At 40.2% G+C, this 19456-nt stretch overlaps 1 protein-coding gene across 1 annotated transcript in view; it reads left to right on the forward strand.

Moving 5' to 3' along the window:
- DNAH6 (dynein axonemal heavy chain 6) overlaps positions 1-19456 on the forward strand; it is a 206349-nt gene that overhangs the window by 53191 nt on the left and 133702 nt on the right. Inside the window, exons 29-33 of the mRNA XM_051974340.1 lie at positions 1774-1899; positions 2004-2159; positions 4404-4565; positions 8452-8589; positions 16895-17062. Coding sequence (XP_051830300.1) covers positions 1774-1899; positions 2004-2159; positions 4404-4565; positions 8452-8589; positions 16895-17062 — 750 coding nt within the window. The remainder of the gene's footprint in view (positions 1-1773; positions 1900-2003; positions 2160-4403; positions 4566-8451; positions 8590-16894; positions 17063-19456) is intronic.

Below are 19456 nucleotides of genomic sequence, written 5' to 3' on the forward strand. Positions count from 1 at the left end.
AGGGATTCAAAAGAAAGAAGTAAAGTAATTCCTGACCACCTGTGTTCTCTCTGGGGCGGCAACATACATGCATAATGCTATGCCAAGTGAACATAAACTATTGTTTTTAGGGTTTAGGAGTTATGAACAGCAATGAAGATAAGTTTCCCTCCAGTTAGGCTGTCTATATCATATATATATATATATACACATATATATATATATATATATATATAGAGAGAGAGAGAGAGAGAGAGAGAGAGAGAGAGAGAGAGAGAGAGAGAGAGAGAGAGATTTAGATATCACCTCTTCCTTTAGACTATAGGCTTTTGGAGGGCAGGAACTGTATGTTCTTGTAATCCCAGAGCTTGTCTTATATTATCGCAGGACCTGACACATAACTAGAGCTTAATGAATGCTTATTGATGCTCCTTCATAGAATGATGGTTCTGGAGCTGAGTTTTAAAGAATTTTCATTGACTCATTCCTACTTAAGATTTTGGTTTTAGTTTTTTTCCTAGAAATTGTCAGTAAACAAAACCAGAAAACTAAGACAAAATTAAGGGAGAGGGAAGACAAAAAATGGAAAGTTAAAGAAATCTATTTGCCCCTGTTTTCTAGACAGGAACTATATGAATAACATTCAAAACATCTCTCTAGCTCAGTGTTTCATCCAGTCCTGAAAAACTCAAGAAATTGATTAGAACTCTACTACCTCCAAAACTCTCTGAGAACAAATCAGATTGATAAAATAAAATAAACCTTTCAAGATCTTTGGTAATTTTTGAAATGCTAATTTCATAAATTTGCCTTTGCTTTTTTCTAAGTGGTTGATGTCATTATTCTTAGAACCAATGAGGTAGGAAATCAGATTAAGACAGCTTGAGATGAGAAAAAGCCTCCTGCTCACCAAGGAAGCTCTATGCTACTGGGGTTTTTTTATTATTATTATTCAAAGGGATCCTAGAGAAAAGAGACAATTTCAGCTGTTGACCCTTACACCAAAGTGTTTTCTAAATTGGAGCAGAAGTATTTGCAATATGCCTATTATTTCCTAAGATAAACTGTGATCAACAATTTATGCAACTGAGTTGTTCACACATTTTTCTTGGTATTCCCAGGCACTACTGTGCCTAGCACACAGTAGGTGCTTAATAAATACTCCTTTGCTGGCTGACATGGGTATTTGTGTTTTGTTAATTATCTGGACTTGAGAAAATAATAGATTGATTTTAACAATGCAGAATAAAGTGTGTCATGCATACCACCACCACCACCACCAAGAGCCAGTTGTTAAATATTTACCAATAATACATCCTTGATTAAAAGCCTATCCCAGATAAGCTTTTTTACTTACTACCTGATTTCTCATAGTCTTAATTTCTACATCTGTAAAACGGGGATAATATGAGCACTTAACTCACAGGGTTGTTTGGGGGTTCAAAGCCTTTTATCATTATATATTATTATCATTTTTATCCTCCTCGTTATCATGATTAGTCTTTGTATAGACTTGTGGAATATTCAGTCATGGGATCACAGGCCAAAGGATCTTTGAGTACATTAAACATAGGGGAATCTAATCCAACCTCTTATAACCAAATTGGTAGTGGTGGTAGTAGTACTTAATTTTTCAGAGGACCAAAGGATGGTGTCCTAGTATGAATTTGGATTTAAGGGAGCTGTGCAAAGTCATCAGCCTCATTCTCTCCTCCAGAATCACTGCCCCTAAAAATAGCTGTTTTCTACTGAGGCAGAAAATAATGGTCAAATCTTCTTTCTTTTTATTTGTAGAGACTAAATGGTTTGGCAGGCTTGGTCCGAGGTAGTCTTCCCAAATTACACAGAAACATCATAACCGCTTTAATTACCATTGATGTACACGCAAGAGACATTGTCAGTGAACTTGTGCAATCAAGGGTAATTATTTCCCTTATTTAAAAGTAATAATTCCCACATGAATTACTATGAATTCAAATTTATAAGCAAATGCATTATCTTTTTGTTTTCTGTCTCTCGGATAGATAACTACTAGTGACTGCTTTGAATGGCAGAGGCAGCTACGTTATTACTGGGACCTTGACCTGGATAACTGTGTGGCCAAAATGGCCCTCTCTCATTATACCTATGGCTATGAGTACCTGGGGGCATGTCCCAGGCTGGTGATTACTCCCCTTACTGTAAGTTATTTTCCATCTATTTATTACTATTTGTATAGAAGAGAGTCAGCTTGGTGTAATGGATTAAGAATCTACCTTGGGACCAGAAAGACCTGAATTTAAGGCCTTGGACTTAACTTTGAAATGTTCTAGACCAGTGGCTTCAAACTCAATTAGAAACTAGGGCCACTAAACCATAGTGGGTCATATATTGACTTAGAAAACCCACAAATGTCTATGTGTACCTTTTTTATCAATATATCAGCACGTTAAAATCAATTAAGCACTACATTTTAATGTGGTTTAGGTCACCCTCAAGAGTATAGTGGGCCTTATTTGGCCCAGTGGCAGTTCTGCTTTAGGCAATTCTACAAGACACAATATGGCACAGGTCACTCCCATTGGGAAAGGGAATGTCTTCACCTTGGAGTTGTGGGGATTAAAATGATCCTACCTATAATAAAAGAGACAAACTGAGGCAGAGTCACCATGACAAGAAAAAACAAGGATGCGAAAGCCTCTACTTAGCTTCCCACAGTTAAGCAAGTGAATTTAGAATCTACAGCTCACAGCTCTGCAGTCTTATAAACAGAACTTTAATATGATTTTATCAAATTGATTAATACTTGGAATAGTATAGAGATCCAAATAAATCATCTCTCACAGAGTTCTCTTTTACAGTGAAATTCAAGTTCCAGTTCTCACTCACAATAGTAATAATAATTAAAGATCATTAAGATATTAGAATTTCTTAAACTCTAACTAGGGCATATAGTAGTGCCTTCATTGCTGGTCATGGATGAATGACTAGATGTAATCATGTTCTACTAAGGGCCAGTATTCTGGCATTGGACCTCTTCAAAACTGGACAGACTGAGCCTTGACCAGAAGACACTCAGCCCATCCCTGAGGCCATTTTGAAGCCTTTTCAGCTCTGAAGGCCTGCCAGAGATTGGCTTTGTTGCCTCACCCAGGACTCACTGGCTAAGAGCTTCATTAGCACATTTATGAGACATTTCTCCTTTACCTAGCATAGCCTAATAAAAAGATGACAGTCATTTCCCTGAAGAGCTCCCATTGAAGTTTTTCCACTAATGGCCAAAGCCTCAAGTAAGCAGCATCCACCCCATCATCACCAAGTAGTTCTGCACCAAGTAGTTCTGCTCCAAGTATTTCAGTCAACTAGCATTTTCCAAAGTACTTTTGAACCAGGCACTGTCCAGAGTGCTGAAGATATAAAGATAGGTCAAAAACAGTTCCCTCTCTGGAGGAACACAGATTGTAATGGGGGAGAAAACAGGCAAATAACTATGTGTGAACAAGATTGATTGATTGATGATGATCATGATCATAGCAGCAGCTGGTATTTATATAGGTTGTTACTATGTCCCAGGAACTGTGATAAGATCTTACAAATATTGTTTTATTTAATCCTCACGACAACCTTGAGAAGTAGATGCTGTTATCCCCATTTTACAGTTAAAGAAACTGGGGCAAACAGCATTAAGTGATTTTTCCATGGTCATATAGGGGGCACTTAACTTATTAAAAATAAAAAGTTTGAGGCTGGATTTGAATTCAGGTCCTCCTAACTCCAGGTCCAGTTCTATTCACTGAATCAAGCTTTCTAGAGGTTAAACTGGAAAGCCTTACAGAAGGAAGGGACTAGCTTTAAGGAGTATCAGAAAAGACTTCTTGCATAAACTGGGATTTTAACCAAGGCTTAAAGGAAACCATAGAAACTAGAAGGTAGCGCTAAAAAAAACAAACAAACAAACAAAAAATAGAGATTTTCACATATGGGAAACCAGGGAAATGTACTGAGTTGGAAGGGAGGGAGGAGGAAGGGAGGGAAGGAGGGAAGGAAAGAAGGGAGGGAGCAGGGAGGGAGGGAAGGAAGGAAAGGAGGGAGGGAGGAAGAAGGAAGGAAGGGAGGGAGGAAGAAGGAAGGAAGGGAGGGAGGGAAGGAGTGAAAGAGGGAGGGAGGGAAAAAGGTAGGCAAAAAGGGAGGGAGGGAGGGAAAAGAGGTAGGCAAAAAGGGAGGAAGGGGGGGGGAATGAGGGAGGAAGAAGAAAATTATAAAACTGACCAAATGCCTTTTTGTCCGCTATTGATTTTCTTTCACTCACCCTGTCCATGGCTGGTTTACACAAAGTTGTTGTCTTGTCTTCACCATTTGACTGAGCTTCTTGAGAATGGAGTCTATGTTTTGCCTTTCTTGGGATTAGGGCTTAACAAATGCTTATGGTCACTGCCTTTCTTCAGGATCGCTGCTACCTCTGCTTGATGGGAGCCTTGCAGCTTGACCTGGGGGGAGCCCCAGCTGGACCTGCAGGCACAGGGAAGACAGAGACCACGAAAGATCTGGCCAAAGCGCTCGCTATTCAGTGTGTGGTGTTTAACTGTTCGGATGGTTTGGACTATAAGGTAGAGCATCCCCATGGAAGGTGGGGGGGTTGCTCCTGTTGAGTGATTATGGAAGACTGGAAGACTTCTTCCATGTAGCAGGCTGCCACATGCCATGATGGATGATGCTGGGTGGGCTGAGCTAAAGGGGACTGGGGGCAGTTGAAATAAAGTCCAGTCCCCTCCTAAGGGCTCCCTAGGTCCAGCTGCCCCTCCCCAGGGACAGCTAAGTTCCTGTCACAGGGGACTTCTGTGAGGATGAATTTTCTTTCTGCAAAAACTCTCTCTAATCTTAAACATCATCTAAGGAAAACATGACCCTATAGCATTCAACTATGGTCATAAAAAAGAGATGAAGTTGATTAGAACCAAGATATGACCCAGCATTGTGTGACCTCGGATGCCATGTTGCTCTCAGAGCCCACTTGCTGCACTTTCATAGTAAATAAATGAAGGGCAAGTAAATGTCCTGAAGACATTCCTGTTTATCTTTAAAAGTCTATGACAGCCTAGAAAATAATCAAAAATGCTCCCAATGAGACAGTGGAGGAGCTGACCACTCATGACCTCTTTTCCCCTGAGAAATTCTTATGCAACCCTGGGCATATAAGTATACAAACTAGGAATACAAATCAACTATTTACTGATAATAAATCATAATTTCATGACCCCATATGGGGAGTCCTTTGCCTATATTCACTCTCTGAAGCTTTCCCATTAATCTCTTCTCTTCTTTGGAAATTATTAATGTTCTATTGTCTTTGCTTACTTTGGGTTTTTTTTTTTTAATCAAGAAAGTTGTTCTTACGTTCCCAGCAGTATCTTCTTCTTCCTCTTGGTTCAGTTCAATTCAATTCAACAAATACTGATCAAGCATCTACTGTGTGCTAAGAACTGTGCTAGGTACTATGGATAGAAAGAAAGAATGAAGTAGTCTCTACTCTCAGGAGCTTTTATTCAGCTAGAGAGAAATAATCTGTAGCCAAGTAAATACAAAATGAAGACAACATAAGGGAGGTAGGGTCAGGAGACTTGGAAAGGAGCTTTCGTAGGAGGTAGCAGCTGAAGGGACTCTTGAGGGCATTCAGGGATTTGAAAAACAAAAGTGAAAAGAGGACATCACAGGCAGGGAAGCAGAAGATTGAAAGCTCCCTACAGAGAATGGCAAGTAGGTCAGTTTGCCTGGATCAGTCCATTTGTCACTCAGCAAGCACTAATTAAGCATTTACTATGTTCTAGGCACTGTGCTAAGTGCTGGGGGATACAAGGAAGGGCAGAGACAGTTCTTACCAGCAGGGAGGTCAAGGTCTAACAAGAAGGATCACATAGAAGTGGAGTGTGAAAGAGGGAGTAATGAATCAGCTATGAAAGATAGGAGAGAGCCACACAGAAGAGTTTGAATTTTATACCAGAGGCAGTAGGGAGCCACTGAAACTTCTCGAGTTTGGAAACAACAGGACTACAGCCTATATTTTAGGATTACCAATTTAATCAATTAAAATTATCAAACCATGGGGAGCATCAGAGAAGGGAAGTCTTCAGGTGGGGAGAATAATAAGGAGCCTATTGAAAAAATAGGCTAGCTTGAGGCCATCCCCAGGAACCAATCCAATGTAATCCAATAAATATTAAGTGGCTATGTTGTACTGGGTACTGTGCTATGCCCTCAACAAGCTTCCAATCTAAAAGGATCAACAACATACAAAAGGAGAAAAGGCGTAGGAGAAGGATAAGGACAGATACCAGGAGTACCTGACATGGAGGCAACTTTAGCCAGGACCAGGTGAATGGACATTCAGAAATCACTTTGCCTTGTTTTAAAACTTCAGCAAAGGTTGTATGCTGTGAAATATTCAGCAATAGCAGCTTAAATTTGAAGTGAGGATAAGATCTTGTAAAAGCCACATCAATAGAGTGCTGCCATTATTCTGGATCATCCCACTTGGAAGTCCCATAGGCATCTTAAATTCAATATGTCCAAAATCATTATCTTCTAAAGTAAATTGTCCTTTCCTCCTATTGCTATTCAGTCATTTCAGTCATGTCTCATTCTTCATGACCCCATTTGGGGGTTTATTGACAAAGAGTTTGGAGTAGTTTGCCATTTCCTTTTCCAATTTATTTGACAGATGAGGAAACTGAGGCAGATTCCCCAAGGTCACATAGCTAATAGGTATCTAAGGCCAGATTTGAATTCATGAAAATGAGTCTTCCTGACTTCAGACCTGGAATTCTGCCCTCTGGGCCACCTTGCTTCTACTCTATCCTATCTTCCATGTTTCTATGAAGTACACTACCAGTCATTCACATTCACAACATGGGAATTATATCAGTTTCTGTGCATTCACACTCCTGACCTGCCATATCTAATCAACTGTGGGGTCTTGTCCATTCTACTTCCATAACATTTCTCACATTTCTCCCTTTCTCTCCACTAAGACAATAACCCCCCTAACAGAAACCCTCATCACAGCTCACCAGATTTTTTCCAGTAGTCTCTTAATTTTTTAGCCTAAACTTGTTAGCTTTGCAATTCTGAAATTTTCCAAATGGTCAAAGCATGTTGGCTTGCCAACATAATCAACCAACCAATCAATCAGCAAGCATTTATTAAGTACCTACTATGTGCCAGGCACTCTGCTAAATACTGGGCATACAAAGGTCAATAATTCTGTTTAACCATATAAAATTCCTAAGGATACTATTCTTTGATTAGTAAATATTTTTCTTGCTTGTCTTAAAAACATCCATTCTAGAGAGCTACAATTATAGAACTTTACAGTTAGAGGAAACATTTGAGATCATGTTCAGGTCCTTCCATAATAGTTCAGATGAGTGGTTCTCCTGTGCCCAACCTGACCTCTCTGATTCTGTGTTGTTTCAGTCCAGATTTCATAGGCAGTTCTCAAAGTAGGTGACTTGACCAATTTTTGGAAGCTCATTTGCCCTCATCTTAAGGTTTCCATCCCCAGCTTACCTAGACTGTTCTCTTTCTTACTGCTGATACAATTTTGTCCCTTCTGATGCTGAAGGCAAGAGAATGGAAAGGTAGGAACAAGGGAATAAAGCTGAGGATGAAAGATGCCTTTTCCAAATCTAGCCTTTACACAGGTTGTCTGAAGCCACTCTAATCAGCTGTACTTGTCAATAAGAACCTATCTGATCTCTTTAGTTAGGTGGAACATAGAACAGATCACCCAACCTGAAGGCTTTGGAAGCCATTAAAACCCCAGGCCAGAGCCAGGAAAAATTTTGTTGGAAGAAATAAAAATTGGGAGCTAAGAAATTTGATTACAACTATTGTTTTTTAAGAGACATCTATCCCATATGTGCCTCTCTTCAAAAATGCAATGATTCAAACCAATTCCAATTGTTCAATGATGAAGAGAGCCATCTACACCCAAAGAGAGGACTGTGGGAACTGAATGTGGGCCACAATATAGCATATTCACTCTTTTTGTTGTTGTTTGCTTGCATTTTGTTTTCTTTCTCAGTTTTTTCCCTTCTTGATCCAATTTTTCTTGTGCAGCAAGATAACTGCATAAATATATATATATGTGTGTGTGTGTGTGTGTATATTGAATTTAACACATATTTTAATATATTTAACATGTATTGGACTACCTGCCATCTAGGGAAGGGGGTGGGGGGAAGGAGGGAAAAATTTGGAACAGAATGTTTTGCAAGGGTCAATGTTGAAAAATTACCCATATGTATGTTTTGTAAATTAAAAGTTTTAATAAAATAAAGAAAAAGAAAAAAAGAAGAAAAAAGATACCTTATCTTATTTCAAGATCCCAATTATTTCTTACCTGCAGCCCAACTTCCTTGTTACTTAATTAAAATTTAAATTATGCCAAATTTGACATGGACCACTCTCGGTGAAATGGTGTTCTCTCCATTCTAGATGATGGGAAGATTCTTCAGTGGTTTGGCTCAATCAGGAGCCTGGTGCTGTTTTGATGAATTTAATCGGATCGATATAGAGGTTTTGTCTGTAATTGCTCAACAGCTCATTACAATCAGAAATGCCAAAGCTGCAAAGGTAAGATGCTGAGAGGCTGCCGAGGGAGGGAACACACACCACAGAGACTATTTTTTTAGTTTATGGTAAAGCAGCAAAGAAGGCCATTATTTTTTCAGATAGCACCAGTCTTGTTTACTTGGTTAGTCTTCCAGCCCAGAGATAGTATTAGCCGTGGAGTTGGGAGCTGCTTATTCCAAGCAACGGAAATCCCTCCATACACTAGTTTCTACCACCCTCAGATGTCTGTGAAAAAGGTCTCCCAACCTAATAACTCCAAACCCCAAACACCAAGACAAAGAAAGAGGGGGAAAGTTAAGTTATTATCATTACTATGACTAATAGCTATTCAAAAAATCAGGTGCAGTTAGTATAATGGATAGAGCACCAGCCCTGAAGTCAGGAGGACCTGAGTTCAAATGTAACCCCAGACACTTAACACTTCCTGGCTATGTGACCTTGGGCAAGTCACTTAATTCTAATTGCCTCAGCAAAAAAAAAAAAAAAAAAAATTCAGATGCTTACATCCCTTGGCCATTTGAGAATGACTAATATTCTTCCTTTTTTTCTTTTTCTTTTCTTTTTTTTTTTTTTTTGTTGCTGAGGCACTTGTGGTTAAGTGACTTGCATAGCTTCACATAGGGAAAGAAGTATTGAGTTCAGCTAGCTGTACTCTTACATGCATTTTTGTTATTGATTCAGAAAGTCAGATTTTTATCAGCTCCATTTTCCACAGATTATTTCTTGATGTTTCTCTTAATTTTGAATTAATGGTTTTTTGAGAGGAAATATGTTGTTCTTGCTATTTGTTCAGTTTCATATGTTTTCTCAAAATGTAAATGATTTGAATGTTATGGCTCTATTTGAGAATATAGTCCTCATTTTGAAAATTAGCAGAGGCAGTAAAAGAAAGAAAAGTTCATCATAAAAATTATTCTTTAAAAAGAAAGAAAGGTCATATGTCCTGGGACTGACACAAATTGCTTCCCTTCTTCTGAGATTTCTCTAGCTTGTTTTCTCAGTTTCCACTGAGAACTAGTGCAAAATCAAAACTTCTGCATTCTAAGCTCCATCTCAGATTCTACGATCCCAATTCCATTTTTTGAAATGTTACTGCATTTAGAGATAGGTAGTGCAATAGATAGAGAACAGGTGCTGAAATCAGGAGGACCTGAATTCAAATATGTCTTCAGACATTTAATACTTAGTTGTGTGATCCTGGGCAAATCAATTGTCTTGCAAAAAATAAATGTCACTCTATTTAAAAGGGCAAGTCATTTTTACTTTAGTGGGTCCTATCTTGAAAAAAAAAGAAAAAGAAAAAGAGCTACATAGAGACAGAGACAGAGAAAGAACCATTTCCACAAATCTAGACACAAGACCTTTCTTCAAAATCTATATTTCTAGCTACAGTTGCTTAGATGAAGTAAAGGGTATGTTACTGTGCTCTGTCTTCAAATAGTTAAGATATCCTATCATGAGTATTTTTATTACTTACATTCAAATAGAGAATGAACTTGGGATGAATATTCTAAGAACAAATATTCCATTTCACATTTTAGAAAATCAAGACCCAGAGATTAAACTGATTAGCCTGTCAAACTGTTGTTTAGTGCTAGAATCAGGCCTAGAGGCCTGCTGACTTCTGACCCAGAGTCTTTCCATGCTAGTGCTAGGGGCTAGTATCAAGGAAAGGGGGGGGGAGGAGTCCAGTTTAGAAGCTTCCTAATATCTGAAGGAGACTTTCTAAAGTCTGAAGCAAAAATGTTAACAGAGTTCTCTGTTAGAGTTCAAATGTTGGAGTTTGTTCTCAGAGGACAGCCGGTTTAGAGGCTTAGAACCCTTCGGATGTCTCCAAATCCAAAGGTTCTGTCCTTCAGCCTCTGCCTCTGCCTTCTTCTGCCTCCAACAGAGATGGAAGATCTCTCTTATCTCCTTCTGGGGGCCCAGGCACCAATTTGCCGCGGAGAGAGGGCTTCTGGCGTAGCTCCACTGAAGTCCGTCAAAAGTGTTCTCTGCAGCAGAGTCGTTTCTCTCGAGTCTAGCGCGATCAGCCAGCCAAGAGGAAAAAATGTATTCTGCCATAGATCCTTCATCGCTGGCTTTTTATCTGCCTCTTCTGAGAGAATGGGATTATGGGTTTTCTCCCATAGTGCTCTCTGGCCCAATGACTTTAAGGGAGGTGTGAACTCTCTTGAAGTTAGAAAGTGTACTTTGTGAAGCTAGCATACTTGTGGAGTCCAATGAGTAAAGGTGGGAACACAAGCCTTGTCTTGATTAGTTCTACTTAGTACCTTGTTTCAGGTTCTGGCCAAAACAACTTCTTGTAAGATTAGATCAACTCTAATTACTTAGCAGTTAGTAAGGATTCCAACATCTCCCCCTTTCTTTTGTTTTAAAACATAGGGGGTTTCTGAGGGGGTACACATAAATCCATCAATATGGGCCAGAACTTTGTAACAGATATACATGGTATACATAAATCCATCAATATGGGAGGCATTATACATAATTTACATGAGCACATAGCAATATAACACAGGCTAGTAGTAATGTAACAAATAACAAGAATCAATCTGAAAATTTACACATGTCCATAAGTCCTAGAAACAGTCCAATAGGATTCCATTGTCCATTAGTTCATGTGCCAGGAATCTAATAATTCTTATGAGCACAATCAGCAACAGAACCACCCGATATTTCTTGGGTCTTCTCCTTTGTTTCAAGGGTCTGCTCCATCTTTCTGCGATGGACAAGGCGAATGCGGCTCGTAGGCACCCATCTGATTCCTTCTCCACCTGTAGAGATGCAAGCAAATCCTCTCCCCCAAGCAGTTAGTCTATCTGGTCCCTTCCATTCACCACTTTCTGGTCTCTCCACATCACCTGGCGATTATCTAAAGATAGTGGAGCTGCTCGCACTGGACACTGCTCTTCTGGTGGGTTATAAAACCTGTCTGCTGGAGCCAGTGCATCTTTATCAAAGATTAAAAAATTAATGGTATAGAGAACTAAATTTAGAAGTTCTCTAGGGTTACCCGTGGCTCCTCCTTTCTTTTGTTTTTGGAGGAGTGTCTTAATGTCTCTGTTTCTTCTTTCTACTATTGCTTGACCTTGAGGATTGAAGGGTATGCCAGTAGTGTGTAGAATCTTATATTGTGCACAAAAGTGTTCAAAATGTTTGGAGGTATATGCCGGTCCATTATCTGTTTTTATTTCTTGTGGCACACCCATAATTGCGAATGCTTGAATGAGGAATTCAGTGACCACTCGGGCTGTCTCTTTTGCTGCTGGTATGGCAAAAGTGAATCCTGAAAAGGTGTCTACCACAACGTGGATAAAAGACAGACGACCAAAAGATTTATAATGAGTCACATCCATTTGCCAGATTTCATTGGGTCTCAAACCACGAGGATTCTTCCCTGGAGGCAGTGTAGGAGCTTGGAAGGGAAGGCAAGCTGTACAGCTTTTCACTATGCTCCTAGCTTCTTCTTTTGTAATCCCAAACTGTAAACGCAAAGCTCGAGCAGCCTGATGGTATTTAGAATGGGATTCCTGGGCCTCCTGAAATAAAGGCGTACTGGCCAACATAGTTAAAAGGCTATCTGCCTTTGAATTTCCATCAAAAATAGGACCTGGAAGTCCACTATGTGAATGGACATGCAGGATATAAATCTTTCCTGGATGCTTTCTCACTTGCTCTTGAAGTTCCTTAAAGAGCTGATATATATTAGAAGCTGCAAATTTTATTTGGGCTGTAGCAATTCTTTGTACCACACCTACTGAATAGGCTGAATCAGATATTATATTTATGTCGCCTGGGTAATAAGTGAGAGCTAGCATGATCGCATATAATTCGTTCTGCTGAGTGGACTGAAAAGGAGTTCTGACTACTCTTTTTACAGTTAGATCATGAGAGTATACAGCACAAATATTTTGTTTGGCTGCGTCTGTAAAAATGGTTGGTCCTTCAAGAGGAACCTTAGAAACCTTCTCCTCAAAAATCCATTGCCAATTATGCAGTAGTCTGGTTATCTTTAATGGAGATCCATGTGCAAAATTTGGAGCCATGGCCAATAAAATCTGCCACTCTGGGATGGTTTCACAGCATACATTAATTTGTGCATTTGTATAGAAGGTATATATCTTGTCAGGTCTTGTCCCAGATAATTGTACTGCTCGCTTAATGGCCTTTAATAGAATTCTAGCCACAAGCACTGGGTAAGGCGTAAGGCTTTGTTCTGGTTGTGCTGGGAGGTTCACCCACTCTATCACACTGTCTCCTTGATGAAGGACTGCTGTGGGTGCTTCTTTCGTAGCAAAAACTGATATTTCCAAGGGTTTTTGAGTTACTCTCTCAACTACATTGGATAAAGCCAGTTCAACTTCTCTCAAGGTCTCTTGAGCTTCTTTTGTAAGCCGGCGTGGTGAATTTAAAGCAGTGTCTCCCCTTAAAATGTCATATAGGGGTTGCAATTGATTGGTAGTTAAACCTAATACTGGACGCAACCATTGGATATCTCCTATTAATTTTTGGAAATCATTTAAGGTGTTCAACCTCTCTGTTCTTAAAGACAGTTTTTGTAGTGTAAGTGCCTTAGGATATATTTCATATCCTAAATATTGAAAAGGAGCATGCCTTTGAATTTTTTCTGTAGCGATATGAAGTTTGTAGTATCTTAGTGTTTCTATGGTTTTTTGTAGACATGCTTCTAGAATTTGTTCCTCAGGTGCACAACCCAATATATCATCCATATAATGTAATAGCATAACTTTTGGAAATGCTTTTCTTATTGGAGCAAGAGCAGCAGCAACATACATTTGACACATAGTGGGGCTGTTCTTCATACCCTGTGGCAAAACCGTCCATTCATATCTTTTATAAGGCTCAGCTAAATTGACACTGGGCACCGAAAAGGCAAATCTCTTCATATCCTCCTTATCCAGAGGAATGGAATAGAAACAATCCTTGATGTCTATAACCCAAAGAGGCCATTCTCTAGGAAGCTGAGTAGGAGATGGAAGTCCAGGCTGAAGAGTTCCCATAGTTTCCATCTGTTCGTTCACTTTTCTTAAATCAGTGAGCATCCTCCATTTTCCCGATTTCTTTTTTACAACGAACACTGGTGAATTCCAAGGACTTAGAGAAGGTTGTAAATGCCCTTGTTCAAGCTGCTCCTGTACTATATCTAATAAGGCCTGAATTTTATCGCTACTTAAGGGCCACTGTTCTATCCACACTGGTGTATCAGTTTTCCATTGGATAGGAATAGGTGAAAGTGTTGGCAGGCCTTCAACAGCAGCCCTGCTTAAAAAACCGAGGTACTCATTTTTAACCCCAATTGTTGTAAAACGTCTCTTCCCCACAGATTGATGGGGATTTTTTCAACTATAAAAGGAGTAAAAACTCCTGTTTTGCCTTCAAAAGTCCATCTCATAGGGGCAGCACTAACTTCAGCTGCTATTGATCCTCCTACTCCAGACATATAGGTATCTGCTTTAATCTTTGGCCAGTGACTGGGCCAACTGGCACCTCTAATAACTGTACGATCCGCACCTGTGTCTACCAATCCTTCCAATGGTAGGCCATTTATATAGATAGTGAGCATAGGTCGGTCAGCCGTTACTGCTGCTGTCCAGTATATTTCTGGTTTTTGTGGTCTGGAGTCAGAACCTGGGTGACTATCACGAGGCTGCTTATTAGGATTCTGTATGAGTAACCCTGATGCTACTACGTCTCCTGGGTGATAAGTCACACATTGACTACCTGTATTAGTGACTGGGATATTATCTACACATTCCCCAGTTTCCCACATCAGTGTGTGGATGGACACTGTTTTGTACATACAAGAAGGTGAAATGGTCAAGCCTACTGTGCCTGGAGGTAAGGGATCCATAGGCTGGAGAGGAACAGATTTCACCTCTCCAGGGGTATCTCAGTTGTCCCAGCTGCATACAGCTCTATTCTCCCCAATTGTAATTCCCTTCTGCCATCAGGTTGCTTCCTGGCTGGTTGACTGTGTAATCCCCTTCTCCCATCATATGGCTTTCTGGTTGATTGGTCATGTCTGGGTACTGGACTTCTAGGCACTCTCTGGGTGCACCATTGGCTGCCATCATGCCCCAAGTGTTTTTTGCCTTGGGCCCTGGGGCTGGGCCCCTCATCCCGTTTCCCTGAATCTGTCTGCATTCTGAGGCCCAATGGAAGCCTCTGTTGCATTTTGGACATGGGGTTTGGGGTCTTGTTCTCCCACCTTGTCTTCCCATTCTATCTCTATACCAACATTGAGCTTTCAGATGTCCTACTTTTCCACACTGAAAGCATCTACGAGTCTCTCTGGAAGTCCCTTGCCAAGAGGGACTCTGTCTTCTCATGTTTGGATTTTGGGAAGTCTGCATCATAGCCTGGCTATAAAAGGCACCTGTGCCCACTGTGGCACAGCGTCTTATGAGTTCCTCTAAAGGAGCATCCTTGCGCAGTCCTAGTATAATTCTTCTGCAAACCTCATTAGCATTTTCCTTAGCAAGTTGCCTTATCAAAATGTCTGTTATTGCATTTTCTCCATTTGTTCTTATGATAGCTGTCTGTAAGCGTCCCACAAAGTCAGCGAAGGGTTCATTTGGCCCTTGTGTTATTTTTGTGAAGGCCCCCCCTTTGTCGTCTTTATTGTGGAGGGAAGCCCACGCTTTGATAGCATTATCAGCAATTTGCTGATATGCTGCTACAGAATAACTAATTTGTGCTGTGACATCTGCATAAGGACCTGTACCTGTTAGTAGGTCACAGGTGATTGCAGTATGAACTCCACTTTGAATATTTTGTTGGGCTTGTATCCTACAGAGCTCACTATATTCAGAAAGCCACAAGTAGTTCTGTCCAGGTTCTAGGCATATTTTTGCTATCGATTTCCAGTCATTAGGGGTCAAGATTTCAAAAGACAAATTTTGCAATAGCATCTTAACATAAGCTGATGTAGTCCCATAAAGAGTGCAAGCTTTTTTCAGGTCTTTGAGGATTTCTATATCAAAAGGTGAGTATCTTCTACTTTCTTGACCTGAAGAATTAAACTGTTGAATTACAGGAAAAATGTGGTGTTGAAATTCTGCTACATTTTCCCCTTCTTCTCTGGCCTTAATTAGTCCCTTTTGCAATCTAGTCAAAGGAGCAGCTGGATGCTGGGGGGGAGGTGCTGGATGCCGGGGGGGAGGTGCTGGATGCTGGGGAGGAGGTGCTGGATACTGGGGGGGAGGTGCTGGATACTGGGGGGGAGGTGCTGGATGCTGGGGGGGAGGTGCTGTTGCTGTCACTGCCCCCCCCACTACCCCTCCTCCTTCCATCCAGGAGGGTGGAGTTGATGAAGGAAAGTCAATTACCTGCTCCTCAGGTGGGGCTGAGGCTGCCTCAGATTCACCCCACCCTTGAGCCTCACTTAAGTCTCCCTGCCCTGTGGGGATATGGCCATTAATCTGTTCTTTGTCTTCCTCCTTTATCTCAGGCTTCCCCTTTTGGCTATTCCTAGAGTTTTTTCCTTTTTTCCTAGAACAAGTACGGTATTTTAAGGCCATCTGTATCGTATTATATAAAAAGAATACTTCAATGGAAACTGAACGAGGACCATTTTCATTGTAATATGCGGAGAGCTGTTGACCAACCAATGCCCAGTTTTTTAGAGAGATTTTCTCTTCCTCTAAGAGCCAAGGGGAGGTGCGTTTAGAGTTCAAATGTTGGAGTTTGTTCTCAGAGGACAGCCGGTTTAGAGGCTTAGAACCCTTCGGATGTCTCCAAATCCAAAGGTTCTGTCCTTCAGCCTCTGCCTCTGCCTTCTTCTGCCTCCAACAGAGATGGAAGATCTCTCTTATCTCCTTCTGGGGGGCCCAGGCACCAATTTGCCGCGGAGAGAGGGCTTCTGGCGTAGCTCCACTGAAGTCCGTCAAAAGTGTTCTCTGCAGCAGAGTCGTTTCTCTCGAGTCTAGCGCGATCAGCCAGCCAAGAGGAAAAAATGTATTCTGCCATAGATCCTTCATCGCTGGCTTTTTATCTGCCTCTTCTGAGAGAATGGGATTATGGGTTTTCTCCCATAGTGCTCTCTGGCCCAATGACTTTAAGGGAGGTGTGAACTCTCTTGAAGTTAGAAAGTGTACTTTGTGAAGCTAGCATACTTGTGGAGTCCAATGAGTAAAGGTGGGAACACAAGCCTTGTCTTGATTAGTTCTACTTAGTACCTTGTTTCAGGTTCTGGCCAAAACAACTTCTTGTAAGATTAGATCAACTCTAATTACTTAGCAGTTAGTAAGGATTCCAACAGTTCTCCATTTCTTTTTAACAGCTTTCTCGATTTATGTTTGAGGGACGTGAAATAAAGTTGGTTATGACCTGTGTGGCATTTATCACCATGAATCCTGGCTATGCTGGACGAACTGAATTACCAGATAATTTGAAAGCTCTGTTCAGACCGATTGCTATGATGGTTCCAAATTATGCCTTGATCGCAGAGGTAAAGTTCACACTAGCATCCATTTAATTTTGAGCACAAAGCATTTAAGTAAGAATTTTGAACATGTCTTTTTATTCATCACATTGGCTGTTTGTTCCTTTCTGGGCAAAATGTTTCCACCTTGGTGAAAGTTTATATATTAGTGAGTGTAATTAAGAGTAAATATAGTAGACTTTACTCAAGCCACTTCATCAGCATTTGTCAGTTCCTTCAAAAATATTTCTGGGATATTTTGAAACACTGGGTTTGCTCTTCCCTGTGGAAGTTATGAGAGAAAGGAAAAAAGAGAGAGATGGAGAAAGAGAGAAGATGGAGTGATGGAGACAGAGACACACAGAGAGAAAGAACAAAAACAGAGAGACACAGACAGAGAGAAGGTAGGGTTATGGAGACAGAAAGAGAGAGAGCTAGAGAGACAGAGACACACAAACATTCAGACAGACAGAGAAACAGAAAGATACAGAGATAAAGAACAAAAACTAGCAAACAGAGAAGGTGGGGAGATGGAAACAATGAGTTAAAGAGACAGACGGAATAAGAACTAGAAAAAGAGACACAGAGACAGGAAAAAAGTAGGGGAATGGAGACAGAACAAGAGAAAGACACAGAGAAGGTGGGAAGATGGAGATAGAAAGAGCTAAAGAGACAGACACGCAGAGACAGAGAGACAGAACAAGAACTAAAAAGAGACAGAGACTCAGAGACAGAAGTCAAGGAGATGTAGACACAGACAGAGATAGGGACAGAGACAGAGAGATAGATACAGAGATAAGAAAGTGGAGAATGGCAGGTGAAGCTAGGGAAACAAATGAAAATTTAAAAATAGTTGCTATGTTTAGACGTGTTAAATGTGGGCTGAAGCAGAACTAGACATGTGTTTTCATTTGTATAAAGAATTCCAAGGAGAAGAAATTCACTTAATCAATGGAAGTCATCACCTCTCTGCAACTTAAAGTTTTAGGCACATATCTGGAGTCCTGAGAGCTTTGCCCAGTGTCACATGGCCAGCACGTGTGAGAAGCAGGGCTGCCATCCATGCTTGTCCACCTCCGAGGTGGGGACTCTCAGTGCCTTCTTCCTCCCATTTAAACATCTTTACAAGTAACAACTCTGTTTGCCTCAGTTTCCTCATCTGTAAAAATGAGTTGGAGAAAGAAATAGCCAACCATTCCAGTTATCTTTGCCAAGAAAACCCCAACTGGAGTTACAAAGAGTTAAACACAACTGAACGTTAACCAAATGATGTATATTCAGTCTTGTTTGGGCTGAATTGCCAACTATAAAATCATCTTAAACTGAGTTTGTCTTTATCTTATTATTTTATATTAACTTATGTATTATGTATATGTATTTCTTTATAATATTATATAGATGTTTGTGTATGCATGTATGTACATGCATGCATGTGTGTGTATATATATATATTACTGTATGATATGTTCCATTATTGATAACATATCTAAATTTCACAAATCTATAGAGATTACTTTTCCATGTTTCCTACTCTTTGTCAGTGTTTTCACACCCAAATTAGTTTTGAAGGAAGCACAAGTTCTTTCTTAAGCTTAGATCTGATCATCCTTTGCAATAGAAATTTTTAAAAGTTGCTAGTAGGCAGTTAGGAGGTACAGGAGACAGCATGCAAGGCCTGCAGTTGGAAAAACCTGAGTTCAAATCCCACTTCTGACATTTTTGTGTGACCTTAAGCAGTCAATAAACAGCTCTGTCTCAGTTTCCTCAACTGTAAAACGGGTATAATAGATAGCACCTATCTCCCAGGGTCACTGTGAGTCTCAAAGAATTTGTAAAGCACCTATCATGTATCTGACACATAACAAACACAGCATAAATGCTTCCTATTATTATTAGTGGGATTAAGAACTTTGAGTAAGTCTTTTGCCCAAATTTGTATATGTGTATGTATGAAGAGCATTGTGGTATAGTGGCTAGGCAGCTGGTTTCAGAACCAGGAATAATGTATCAGAAGCAGAATTTGAAGTTAATAATTGTTTATGGGACCTTGAAAAAGTCATATAACCTCTCTGTGTCCTGGGCACCATTCTGACAGAATACATTACAGAGAAGGTGGCGATCTGTTCTGGTGGAGCGCCTTTCTCAAATTGTTGAAATCACATCTCTCTGTCTCTGTCTCTCTCTGTCCCTTTGTCTCGCTTTCCCCCCATCCTTTCTATTTTTTCTTCTTTCTCTATATCTCACTTTATCCCCCTTCTTTCTTTGTTTCTCTACTTACAAATGTATAGATGTCAATTTAGACACATATATACATGCACAAAAATAATGTGAATATATATATATACCTATATTCATATATGTATATACAGACACGTATTTTTATACATTTCCCTCCTAATAAAATGCATACTTGTTGGAATC

This window comes from Antechinus flavipes, chromosome 2 (genome assembly GCF_016432865.1).
Source record: "Antechinus flavipes isolate AdamAnt ecotype Samford, QLD, Australia chromosome 2, AdamAnt_v2, whole genome shotgun sequence".
NCBI lineage: Eukaryota > Metazoa > Chordata > Mammalia > Dasyuromorphia > Dasyuridae > Antechinus > Antechinus flavipes.